Source organism: Mobula hypostoma, chromosome 17 (genome assembly GCF_963921235.1).
Source record: "Mobula hypostoma chromosome 17, sMobHyp1.1, whole genome shotgun sequence".
Classification (NCBI taxonomy): domain Eukaryota; kingdom Metazoa; phylum Chordata; class Chondrichthyes; order Myliobatiformes; family Myliobatidae; genus Mobula; species Mobula hypostoma.
The window spans coordinates 50,127,441-50,140,373 of record NC_086113.1 but is presented as its reverse complement, the minus strand read 5'-3'; the positions used below and the strand labels follow the sequence as shown (position 1 = coordinate 50,140,373).

The window sequence follows — 12,933 nt, the reverse complement described above, 5'->3', positions numbered from 1 at the left end:
CAGCTCTTCATCTATCAGATCTTGGTCATGGGATGCCAAAACCTCTTCAACATCATCTTCATCAACTTCCACAAGCCAAACTCACTCTGTCCTTACTTGGTTCACCACGATCGAAGCCCTTAATTATGTCTAGTTTTACGCTAACTGTAATACCCTTACGAGCTCTTTTAGGCTTTTCAGATACCTTAGAACTCATCTTGCAAACGGTTGCTCACAGGCATGTGTTAAAACAATGCCGGCGAGAATGCCATTCCGAATCAGGGGAGAGTGGCTACTCGGGGCGTGCGCTGCCTTTTTTTATTGCGCGCTGCTTTTTTTCGTGCGCTGCTTTTTTCACGCGCTGCTTTTCTTCGTTACAGTGAAAACACCTGTTAGCGAAAACAGGTAACTAATGTAGGTCTTTCGTAACGTGAGGTTTCGTAAAGCGAACGTTCGAAAAGCGGGGACATCTGTACTAATTTCTCAAAGGACATCAATCAGCCTTCTTGAAACAAATCCATAAAGGAAAAAATTTCTTTATTCCTCCAAAGGGGAAAGGTAGGATCACTAAGTGAAGGTTTACTTAAATAGTTTTGACAAATTAAACTAAAAAGGTTAAATTTTTTAAGATTAAAAAACTTATGAAACTGGTACCAGTTTCGTATTGACTGCTTAATCATAGGATTTATATTTAGAATAGAAGAGCCTTGTAAGAATTGTTAGTTTCAGTGAGGTATACTCTCATTCTTCCAAACTCTAGAAAAGCTATGCTACTCATAAAGCAAGCTTGTCTCCTCATGAATCAGTCTAGTGATTCGTTCCTGTACTCCATCTGTGACAAATACTTCCTTTCTAAGGCGAAAAGAGCAAAGCTGTAATTAATACCCCAGGTGTGGTGTCACCAAGGCCCCATTACATTTGCAGTTACACTTCCTTTACTTCTCAAATTCTCTTGCAGAAAAAAAACTACTGCACCAATTGCTTTCCTAAATGCTTGAGGCACCTGCATTTTGGTTTTAGTGGCTTGTACACAAGCACACGTGGGTGTCAAGGTGGGCTTTAGCCAATGTATTTTGGTCTATAAGTTAAGCAAATTTATTTGTTGACTAATTTTTTGTGAGGAGGTGTACAAGGTGTAAACCTATTGCAATGTTCCACCCATGAAACTGATGTTGTTGTAGAATATCATTTGCCACATGATTATGTTACAGTGCCCCTTTCTGAACCATTTGTTATTACATTAGTAATTTATAGTGCAACACCAATAAGAAATATTGGTCTCACTTGCAAAAACAATGTAGTTTGGAATGACTAAATTTGTTTCTTTATCTTGGCTTGAGTTTCTGAAGATAATTTTATTCAGCATTGTTTAAGCCTCATTTCTAACATCTGTGCAAAAAGATGCAAAGACTTAAAAGAAGTGATTGTATAAATTGATAACAAAAAAGTCACACCAAAGTATAAAATCTTCTTTGTGACTTGTACCGAAGGTGGGCTTTCAAAGAACAACTAATATCTTAAAAGATGTTGGCCTGTAGTTTCTGATGAGGTGTAAATAGTTAACAGACCAAATGATTCTCTGTGTTCACCAGTACAGTGTATGAATACTTTAGACTAAAACGTACATTCTCATAGTGAGCTGTGTTGGATCTCTGTTTAATTTTTGATCATTTGGGTTCTTCCACGAGTCAAGAATGTTGAGCAGTTTTAATTCCAGCTTATCCGTTTATTGTGGAGTACAAACAAGCATTACGAATACTAAACAACACACACAAAATGCTGGAGAAACTCAGCAGGCCAGGCTGAAAAAGAGTATAGTTGACATTTTGGGCAGAGACCTGTCCCGATGAAGGGTCTTGGCCTGAAACATCGACTATACTTTTTTCCATAGATGCTGCCTGGTCTGCTGAGTTCCTCTAGCATTTTATGTGTGTTGCTTGGATTTCCAATATCTGCAGATTTTCTCTTGTTTGTGATTACAAATAGTAAGCAAACTAAATAAAGAACTGAGTAAAGAGGGGAATTAATGCTAAAGGATGTGAGACAAAGGATTAAAAGAAATATAAGAGAAGTAAAAGTTGGCGCTTCTGAAAAATCTATTACTTTTATAGATGAGATTAAGAAAATTCCTTTGGTAGCATTGAATTAATTAATAGGCTACATAATTAAAACAATTACATCACGTGTGTAATGTGCAAATACTTAGCCAATGAAAAATGAGAAAGGTGATAAAATGTTATACTGCTTTCTGCCAGTGTGTGTGTGTGAAAAGTATATGAGTTTGTTAAAAAGTACAAATCCAATGGAAAGTATTATTACTAAAATGCAGTGGTTTCTAACAGTCCCCCTTTATGATTCTATAAGAGACTGGCAGAATCACATCTGAAAATTAAGAGTAATCGCTTTTAAATAAAACACAAAAAATGTAGATTGTGATAATGTCTAATAAAAATGTCCAATAATTATATTTGTGCTTTAAGTCTTCCAACAGTACTTGTCTTAATCTGGAGTCACTTTAGCTCATTTAGAGTGGCTGGCGAGTATCCACTTACTTTTACCTTCTACCTTAACTGCTGAATTGGTAACTGGTGGCAGTACTTGGTAAGGACCTTCCCACTGAGCTCTCAGGGATTCCTTATGTGATGGGTGCTGATAAGCTTCCTGCTTCCTTTCATAATCCCCATCATCAGTCTTGTGTGTTTTCACTCTCTTAGTTTTTATTAGGGCAAGTCTTGCCAAGGCTGTCAGAGCAATTGCAGTTCCTTGGTGTTCCAAAGGTTTTGTTGTATTTAGGGAGTAGTCATTGCTGGCTCCCTTTCAACATGATTGACATAATTTTTAACACCATCTACTGGCTTGGCCGAACTGCCTACCAAAGTTCTTCCTGATGCCATGCAGATTCACTTCATTTCAGTTTGCAACTCCGAATAAAGTTTTTGAGTACGGACGTAATTTGCATGCTGCCTTTTAACCCGTTCTGTCAATCAGAAATCAGCTTTTTTGCTGATCTATTGAAAAGTTATATTACTGGAATAATTTTCTTGTCGTGAACTTGGTTTGGAAGTTTTAGCTTGGTAGAACACGGAATCGTTATGACTTTGACAATGTGAATTACGTTTCTTCTAGAACAGGGGTTCCCAGCCTTTTTTATGCCATGGACCAATACCATTAAGCAAGGGTCCTTGGACCACAGGTTGAGAACCCCTATTCTAGAAGAAAGGGATAGAAAGGCCAGTCGGCAGTGGTGGTAACTCATGGCTCATTTGTCCCTGGTTCAGTCTTGACCTTGGGGTTTGTTTGTGTGTTTACACATTCTTCCTGTCACCTGAGTTTTCTCTCACATCTCAAGATGTGCTGGTTGGTTCTTGCATGCATGTAAGAGCGAATGTGTTCCAGGGAAGTACGTAGGAATGGGATTGTTGAGAATGCTGTGAGAGTTTGCATAGCCTTTATGAGGTAAATGGTCTACTAATTTGTCATTAATGAAGGTAAAATTGGAATATCAATATTATTTATAAGTAATTGCAAATCTTTTCATCTCTTATTTTCAGAAAGCAGGATTTTGAATTTTTTTTTCTTAACTATATGATGTTGATTAGGAAAAATTAATGATATCCATTGGGGAAAATATTTGGAGTGTACCAACTTGTTTCCTTAATTTCTACTCCTTTGTTGCTTTTAGTATTTGGCATCCTTTAAAGGAAAGACTGATTTCAGAACAGGTACTTAGGGTGTTGTAATTTACTAATCGTACTTATTCATGGGAATTTGATTTGTGTTGCCGACCATGTTGAGGTAGTTAACATCTTATAGGTTCCTTTAGATTTAGTTTCAGAAAGATTTGCATCACAGACCACCAGACCCTCATTTCAGAATCAGAATCAGGTTTAGTATCACTGGCATATGCCATAACATTTGTTGTTTTGTGACAGCAGTACTTTGCAATACATAATAATAGTTATAAATTACAATAACTCACAACACGCTGGAGGAACTCAGCAGTCAGGCAGCATCCGTGGAAACGATCGGTCAACATTTCGGCCGGAACCCTTCGTCAGGATTGACGAGGGAAGGGGCAGAGGCCCTATAAAGAAGGTGGGGGGAGGCTGGGAAGGAGAAGGCTAGTAGGTTCCAGGTGAAAAACCAGTAAGGGGAAAGGTAAACACTTCACTTGTGAGTCTGTTGGGGTCATCTGTTGCATCCGGTGCTCCCGGTGCGGCCTCCTGTACATCAGTGAAACCCGATGCAGATTAGGGGACCACTTTGTCGAGCACCTCTGCTCCATCCGCCACAACAGATAGGATCTCCTGGTAGCCACCCACTTTAACTCTGCTTTCCATTCCCATTCAGATATGTCCATACATGGCCTCCTTTACTGCCATGATGAGGCTAAACTCAGGTTGGAGGAGCAACACCTCATATACTGTCTAGGTAATCTCCAGCCCCTTGGTATGAACATTGAATTCTCCAACTTCCGGTAATTCCCTCCCCCTCCCTTCCTCTATCCCTATTTCACTCTGCCCCCTCCCCCAGCTGCCTAACACCTCTCTCATGGTTCCACCTTCTTCTACTACCCATTGTGTTTTCTCCTATTCTTTCTTCACCTTTCCTGCCTATCCCCTCCCTGCTTTCCTTCCCCCACCCCTTTATCTTTCCCCTTACTGGTTTTTCACCTGGAACCTACCAGCCTTCTCCTTCCCACCCTCCCCCCACCTTCTTTATAGGGCCTCTGCCCCTTCCCTCTACCGTCCTGACGAAGGGTTCCGGCCCGAAACGTCGACTGATCGTTTCCACGGATGCTGCCTGACTTGCTGAGTTCCTCCAGCGTGTTGTGAGTGTTGCTTTGACCCCAGCATCTGCAGAGTATTTTGTGTCTGAAATCACAATAAGTAGTATATATAAAGAAGAAAATTACATTAAATAAGTAATGCAAAAAGAGAGGGGAAGAATACTGAGGTAGTTTTCATAGGTTCACTGTCCATTCCGGAATCTGATGGTGAAGGGAAAGAAGCTGTTCCTGAAAGGTTGAGCGTGTGTCTTCAGGCTCTTGTACTTGCTCCTTGATGGTAGCAGTAAGAAGAGAGCACGTCCTGGGGGACAGGGGTCCTTAATGATGGATGCAGACTTTTGAGGCAATACCTTTTGGAGGTGTCCTTCTTATTGGGAAGGCTGGTGTCCATGTTGGAGCAGGCTGAGTTTTCTGATCTTGTGCAGTGTCCCCTCCATACTAGGTGGTGATGCAACGAGTTAGGATGTTCTCCACGGTACATCTGTAGAAATTTGTGAGTGTCTGATGATATATCAATTCTCCTCAAATTTCTAATGAAATATTGCTGCTGTTGTTCTGCCTTTGTAATTGCATTAATTTGTTGGACCCAGGATAGATCATCAAAGAAGCTGACACCCAGGAACTTGAAGCTGCTCTGCCTTTCCACTTCTGATCCCTCGATGAGGGCTGGAGTGTGTTCCCTTGACTTTCTCTTCCTGAAGTCCACAATTAGTTCCTCAAAACAGGCTCTCACTTTTAGTACCGGGTTGGTGATATATCCGGAGGGACAAGTGTGTGTGTGTGTGTGTGTGTGTGTGTGTGTGTGTGTAATGACCATTCTGTATTGTGGAACTGTGACAGAGAGAGTTGTTTTCAGTTTTTGAATTTTTGTAATTAACTGATAGATTTAATTTCCATTTTAATGTTCTGAGTGAATTGCAGCCCTAATTTCAAAGCACAACATTGTATCCATGGTGACAGAATCACAGAAACCTGTGGCACAGTAAAGGGCCTTTCTGGCACTCTTCATCTATGCCAACTGTCAATGCTAATCTTATTTGCTTGCTTTGGGTTGCATACACTGTTCCTATCCAAGTACCTGTCTAAATGTTGTAATTGAATCTACCTCAACCACCAGCACTTGTTCCAGATATCCATCACTCTGAAAATCATTTAGTGAAGAACTATTTTGCATTTAGCCTTTGATTGCGTTTTAGTGAGAAATAACCACATTGACTAAATTTGCTATTGTTTGTAAATGCATAGTGATCATTTACCAGTTCTGGAATTGAGGTGGGTATGTTTGTGAGACATGCAGTTGTGTTAATTCTGATGTACAATTCCCACGAGCATTTATTTACTCTCCTATTCTCAGCATTCTCACGTCTTTTCAATGTGAGCCAGTAGGAGTTGGGGTCAGCTTCCACCTTTTAACTGCAAAGCTATAATCTCAAATTGTGCTGTAGGGTGTTATAGTGAATCCTTAAGACCTGTTGGTTTCTGCTTACTGTTGAGTATAATTTCACCACAGGGCTTTGGGGTTGAGCAGGTTCACTGAAATGCAAGTTGCTGAAGCAGGGATCGTTGTTTAATATAGGTTGATTTTTACACTTATGCTTGTGACTCTTAGTGACTAATCCGGCAGATGAACTAGTGGGAAATATTGGCAGTTATTTAACGCAGACGCAGACTGGGGGACCACTTTGCTGAACATCTACGCTCTGTCTGCCAGAGAAAGCAGGATCTCCCAGTGGCCACACATTTTAATTCCACATCCCATTCCCATTCTGACATGTCTATCCACGGCCTCCTCTACTGTAAAGATGAAGCCACACTCAGGTTGAAGGAACAACACTTTATATTTCGTCTGGGTAGCCTCCAACCTGATGCCATGAACATCGACTTCTCTAACGTCCGCTGATGCCCCACCTCCCCCTCGTACCCCATCTGTTACTTATTTTTATACACACATTCTTTCTCTCACTCTCCTTTTTCTCCCTCTATCCCTCTGAATATACCCCTTGCCCATCCTCTGGGTTCCCCCCCCCCCCGTCTTTCTTCCCGGACCTCCTGTCTCATGATTCTCTCATATCCCTTTTGCCAATCACCTGTCCAGCTCTTGGCTCCATCCCTCCCCCTCCTGTCTTCTCCTATCATTCTGGATCTCCCCCTCCCCCTCCCACTTTTAAATCTCTTACTAGCTCTTTCTTCAGTTAGTCCTGACGAAGGGTCTCGGCCTGAAACATCGACTGTACCTCTTCCTAGAGATGCTGCCCGGCCTGCTGCGTTCACCAGCAACTTTGATGTGGCAGTTATTTAAGTTGATTTTGTTTTTATCTCCTCCAGCCTTGTGGATGCAGATATCTGTAAGAAATCAGGATTTTACTTCTATTATTGGTTGACACCTGTGTTAGTATTAAGATTTTACTCATTTCCAAAGAAAGCATTTAAGGATAAAAATATGCTATGTTTGTGTGTGGGGCATGGGTTGCCTTTGGACTTCCCAACACAATTTTCGCTGATTTGTATTGATGCAAAACGATGCACTTCATTATTTGTTTTGATGTACACGTGACAACTAAAGCTTATCTTTATAAGTATGAGAGATTAACCAAAATGCTATTGCTATATGTAACCTCTCTAGGGAAAGAGAACTGCATATGTCTAAATCAACAGCTTTCAAGTATAAACCATAAAAACTTCCCTCCAATGTGAATTTTGTTAACATATGTTGGAGATACTGAGAATAAGTAATTTTTCAACTGTCAAATTTTCTAGAACAATGCTGATAGGATTTGATAACTTCACAGCACATTTGGATACTTGGCACATGCTGGGAGTGCAGACAGAAAAACAAATTTTAAGGAAAGTTAATTATAACTGTGTATATCAGTAACAAAAATTGTTTCTGTAGTGGCAACGATTGGTGAACAGAAATCCAGACACTGTGGAGGGGGATAGCAAAGCTGATTAATCAAAGATCAGTTCTGCTTCATTGTGTAAAATTGTTTTAATCTATTTTTAGGAATTTAAGCTTGCAAACATCATGGCCACTGACTTTCATTGCTTTGCAAGTGAATTTTACTTAGATCTTCGGGGAAAGGTTGTTTACTAGTGGAGTTAAGCAGGAGTATGGATCTTTTAATCTGCTTAATATCAAACCTGAGTCACACATGAAGTTAGGCCTTTGGGTGGTGTCAGGTAATGGTAGAGGCTGTGATACTTTGCACCAGGGTCATGGGAAATCAGGATTAAGTCAAATTCTGTAAGTTGCACTATTAATTAATTAATTAAAATATTAAAACAAAAAAAAGGTGACTGGATTAATCACTTAGATAATACCAGATTTGATTTTAAGGTCTGAAGGTTATTAAAGCAGAAAGAGAAGACAGGTGGGAAGGTATTAGCCTTACTTGTGCAGAATTAAGAGCCATCAGCCATTCACAGCTCAGCACGTTGCAGGCCTCCACGTGTCCATGGTGTACTAGAGATTGAAAACTGGATCTGCTCTCTTTCTTGTTGGTAAGCTTGATTGTGTGAGCTCTATTTAGCTATGCAGTCATGAATGTAGAGAGAGTGGAGCAGTGGGTTAAGCATGCATCCTTGAGGTACTCCTGTGTTATTTGTCAGCAAGATGCACTGACTATGGTTTCCCAGTGAGGAAGTTGAGGATGCATTTGAAGAGGATGGTGCAGAGGTCCAGGCTTTGAAACTTGGTTATTAATATTGATGGCATGATGATGTTGAATGCCAAACTGCCATTGATAAACAGTAGCCTGACATATACGGTTTACGGTTGATTAGGTAGAGTGGAGAGCCGGTGAGATGTGTTCACTATAGGTCTGCTGCAGTGGTAGGTGAATTATATTGGGTCCATGTCCTTGCTTAGGCAGGAGTTAATTCTAGCCATGACCAACCTCTCAAGGCTTTTTGTTATGATAGGTTTGAGTGCTACCAGGTGACAGTAATTGAGGCAGCTCACCTGCTCTTAGGCAATAGAATGATTGTTACCTTTTTGAGCTCAGATCATAGTAGTGAGAAGCTGGAGATGTCTTTGACACTACATCCAGTTAGTCAACCCAGGTTTTCAGTACCCAGTCAGGTACACATCAGGGCCTGCTAGGGTTGCAAGGGTTCAGGGTCACTAGATGCTGTGGGGGTTGTACATGTAGTATTACTCTCCCTTTCAGAGTGTATATTAAAAGTGTTGAGCTTATTGGGGTGTGAAGCAACACTGTTAATTATGCTGTTGGCTTTTGCCTTATTGAAATTAATGCCATGCAAACCCTACAGCACTCGTAATTGTCTTTTCAATTTCACAGTAGGCCTTTCACAGGCCATACCTGGATGTCATGTAGGATTACGGATTTTTGGTCTTGAATTGTATAGTTCTAGTCTAGCAAACTGTAAATCTGGTTCATCCAGGGCTTCTGGTTTGGGAAGATCTGTTTGACTTTTAGGATGTGAGGATGAACATTTAAACTGGAGACCAGTCAGCCTACAGCAGATTGCCTGCAGGTGGAATTATTTTCAACACGAGCCACAAATATACAAACTTTGTAATTCAGTTGAAACTATTTTATGTTCAGTACTTTTAAATCTGACCATTTTTGCGTTAATATTCAGAAAACATGTTCTATCATGCCTAAATATACTATTGCCATTTTATAGATAAATATTTTAGCATTTTCTTTGTTTGATAGAAATAATAAGAAACCACTTTAGGCTTCACTTTTCTCTTTTTGTTGAAAGAATAAGTGGAAGCAACTGAGATAAAAGATGAATATAGTCAAGTTTGTTGAGGATAATGCAGTGTGTGTGCTACTATGTTTCTGCGAACACACAGCAAGGTGCAGGAGGAACGCGGAGGTCAGGCAGCAGCTATGGAGGGAAATGAGCAGTCAACATTTCGAGATGAGACCCTTCATCGGGACTGAATCTCTTACCTTCATGTTTCAGTGAAAATGTTTTATAAATTCTTTAGATGTTTGTTTAACTTGTAATGTTCATCAGAGGCACAGAAATTTGAATTTAACATTGTATTATTAAATAAGGGTGTTCCATACAAGTGCTCACAGGATTCATAAATGTGTACTAGGACACAAACTCTTAAATTGATATTGAAGAAAATGTTCATTCTTTGACCTTGTGTCACGTTGTCGGTTATGTGTACTTTATAGTTTGTCAGTTTTATATAAAATGCCAAAAAATCGCAAATACAGCTGTTAATGCTTATCAAGCAGATCAATATAAATAATGGGATGCATGAGTTGCTTGAGTATAATTGTATAAACTTAGCCATCATTCTTTCAGCCTGCAACATATTTACCCTCAAGAAATGGAGAGAAAAGTGCCTACTTTTCTGATGTGGTTTATACAGGTGCATAAGGGGCAATGGGAGGGGAGTAAAGTTTAACTTGATTAAGAGTTAATCAGCTTGCTTCCTTTCTAATAGAGGTGAAAAAGAAATTTATTGGTCCAGCAAAGAAGTTAAAATTATTTCTGTAAAATAAATGAGAAAAAACTTTCAACCTCCTATTTTCCTTTCACTGTCTTGGATTTGGAGATTATTTAGATTGAAATTTGTACTTCTCTTATTACTCCAGATGCCTGAATGCTTGTACATACTGCAAAACCAAACATGCAAGAGGAGACTTGGCCAGTTACTCTGTGGAAGAGCTGGTAGACAGAGCCATCCAATCATTCCAAGGTAAAATTCAACAATGCTATCAGAGGAATCAAAGCTTGCAGCAGTATCTGGGCCATCTGGAAGAATGGGCTGAAAAATGGCAGATGGAAATTAATGCAGACAAATGTGATGTCTGTGGGCGAACAACCAGGATGGGTCTTAAACAGTGAATGGCATGACACAGAGGAGTGTGGTAGAACAAAGTTATCTGGGAATACAGATTCATAACTTCTTGAAAGTGGCATCACAGGTAGATAAGGTCATAAAGAGCGCTTTTGGGACATTGGCCTTTATGATTCAGAGTACTGAGTCCAGCAATTCTGATATTATTTTGAAGTTGTATAAGGCAATGGTGAGGCCATATTTTGAGTATTGTATAGAATTTTGGTCACCTATTATGGGAAAGATATCAGTAAGATAGAAAGGGTGCAGAGAAAATTTATAAGGTTGTTGTCAGGACTTGAGGATTTGATTTATAAGGAAAGGCTGAATAGGTTAGGACTTTATTTCCTAGAGCGTAGAAGAATGAGGGGAGATTTGTTAGAGGTGTACAAAATTATGAGAGGTATAGATAAGGTTTTTTGCAATGAGATTGGGTGAGACTAGAACTAGAGGTCATAGGTTAAGGGTGAATGGTAAACCAGAGGGGAAACTTCTTCACTCAGAGTGTGGTAAGAGTTTGAAACTAGCTGTGCCAGCATAAGTGATGGATGTGGGTTTGATTGCAACATGTAAGAAAAGTGTGGATATACATGGATGGGAGGGGTATGGAGAGCTAGGGTCCAGATGCAGCTTGAGGGACGAGGCAGAATAACAGATTGGCATGAATTCGACGGGGCGAGAGCCTGTTCCTGTGTTGTAGTGCTCTATGAATTTAATGGATTTCTCTGAAATTCATGTTTCCTTCCTATCTTGCTGAAGGTTATGAAATTTAAAATATGTAAAGAAGATTTTGGTGGTATATTGCTTTCTTGCATCTCAATTTGGTATTCAAGATGAGGATAATGATTTGTTATTGTACTTCTGAGAAAAGATGCTGTGTGCTTTGCAGTGTATCAGATTTAATTGTTCATACAGTGTATCTTCTACTTACCCTGATGAACTAAAATGATGTGTGTACTGCAGGTGGCAAACTGGAAGTTCTTTGCCATATTGTAAATATCCGTACATAATGCTTATTTAAGTTCACTTTCTAGCTGGTGTCACATGATGGTAATCAGAAAGGGGGATTATAACACTGGAATAGTTACTTAGGTTAGTTGTTGGCCTCAAAATGATTTTTTTTGTTAATCTTGGGCACCTCAGCAGTGAATAGTGGCCATCAAACTCTTAACCCTAGTGTCCTGTTGTGCTTGGTTATCGTGGTAATATAAAATTTAATATGATGCCTTATATCCACTGGGCATTAGATTATGAGGACACTCAGTCCTCGTTTATTGTCATTTAGAAATGCATGCATGCATTAAGAAATGATACAATTTTCCTCCAGAGTGATATCACAAAAAAAAAGGACAAACCAAAGACTATCACTGACAAGACCACATAATCATAACATATAGTTACAGCAGTGCAAAGCAATACCATAATTTGATAAAGAGCAGACCATGGGAACGGTTAAAAAAAAGTCTCAAAGTTCCGATCGACTCCCGATAGTCCCCGATAGCAGGCGGCAGAAGGGAGAAACTCTCTCCGCCATAAACCTCTGGGCATCGACAACTGTCGATGCATTGGAAGCACCCGACCACAGCCGACTCTCAGTCCGTCTGAAAACTTCGAGCCTCCGACCAGCCCTTCGACACCAAGCACTATCTCTGCCGAGCGCTTTGACCCTGTCCCGGCCACCAAGCAACAAGCAAAGCCGAAGGATTTGGGGCCTTGCCCTCCGGAGATTCTGGATCACACAGTAACAGCGGCAGCGAAAAAGGTATTTCAGAAGTTTCTCCAGATGTTCCTCCGTTCTCTCACGTCTGTCTCCATCAAATCAGAATTGTGCACGGCACCCTACTTGACAGATTACAGATATCATTCACCGGAGTGGCCGCGCAAGCTGCATTGCGCCGCCATCTTCTCCTCCTCCTCCATCATGGCATTGTTCCCTGTTGCCGTCTTAAGTTATTGCTGCTAACGTAAATTGCACTTAACTTTGCATTGAAATAAGATATAAAGGCAGGACAAAAGCTGTTGTGAAGTGTTTGGAGTAATATCATAGGATTAGGGTTTCTGCTATTAGTCTTTTGAAGAAGTTAAATAAATTTCATCGTTACAAACATATATTTCAGGAAAGTTATAAGGGAATCTGTCGTAACTGCGCTGCGTTCTGAAAGGCAAGGCAGAAACCCGTGAAGCTGCATCCTCAGATTAGTTTGATATACCATGTATTACTTAAACATATGTTTACATGGCAACGTGAGGAGATGGTACATAAATACAAGTGATGCACACGAGATTCTACAGAGGCTGGAAATCCAGGTTAACACACACACTTTGCTGGAGGAAC

General features: G+C 40.2%; 1 protein-coding gene across 2 annotated transcripts in view; it reads left to right on the top strand.

Annotated features, from left to right (window-relative positions):
• The window catches only part of cdkal1 (CDK5 regulatory subunit associated protein 1-like 1), a 522,933-nt gene that overhangs the window by 153,333 nt on the left and 356,667 nt on the right, over positions 1–12,933 (top strand). For both annotated transcript variants that reach the window (XM_063069880.1, XM_063069879.1), the window contains exon 8: positions 10,354–10,457. In XM_063069880.1, the coding sequence (XP_062925950.1) occupies positions 10,354–10,457 (104 nt within the window). The remainder of the gene's footprint in view (positions 1–10,353; positions 10,458–12,933) is intronic.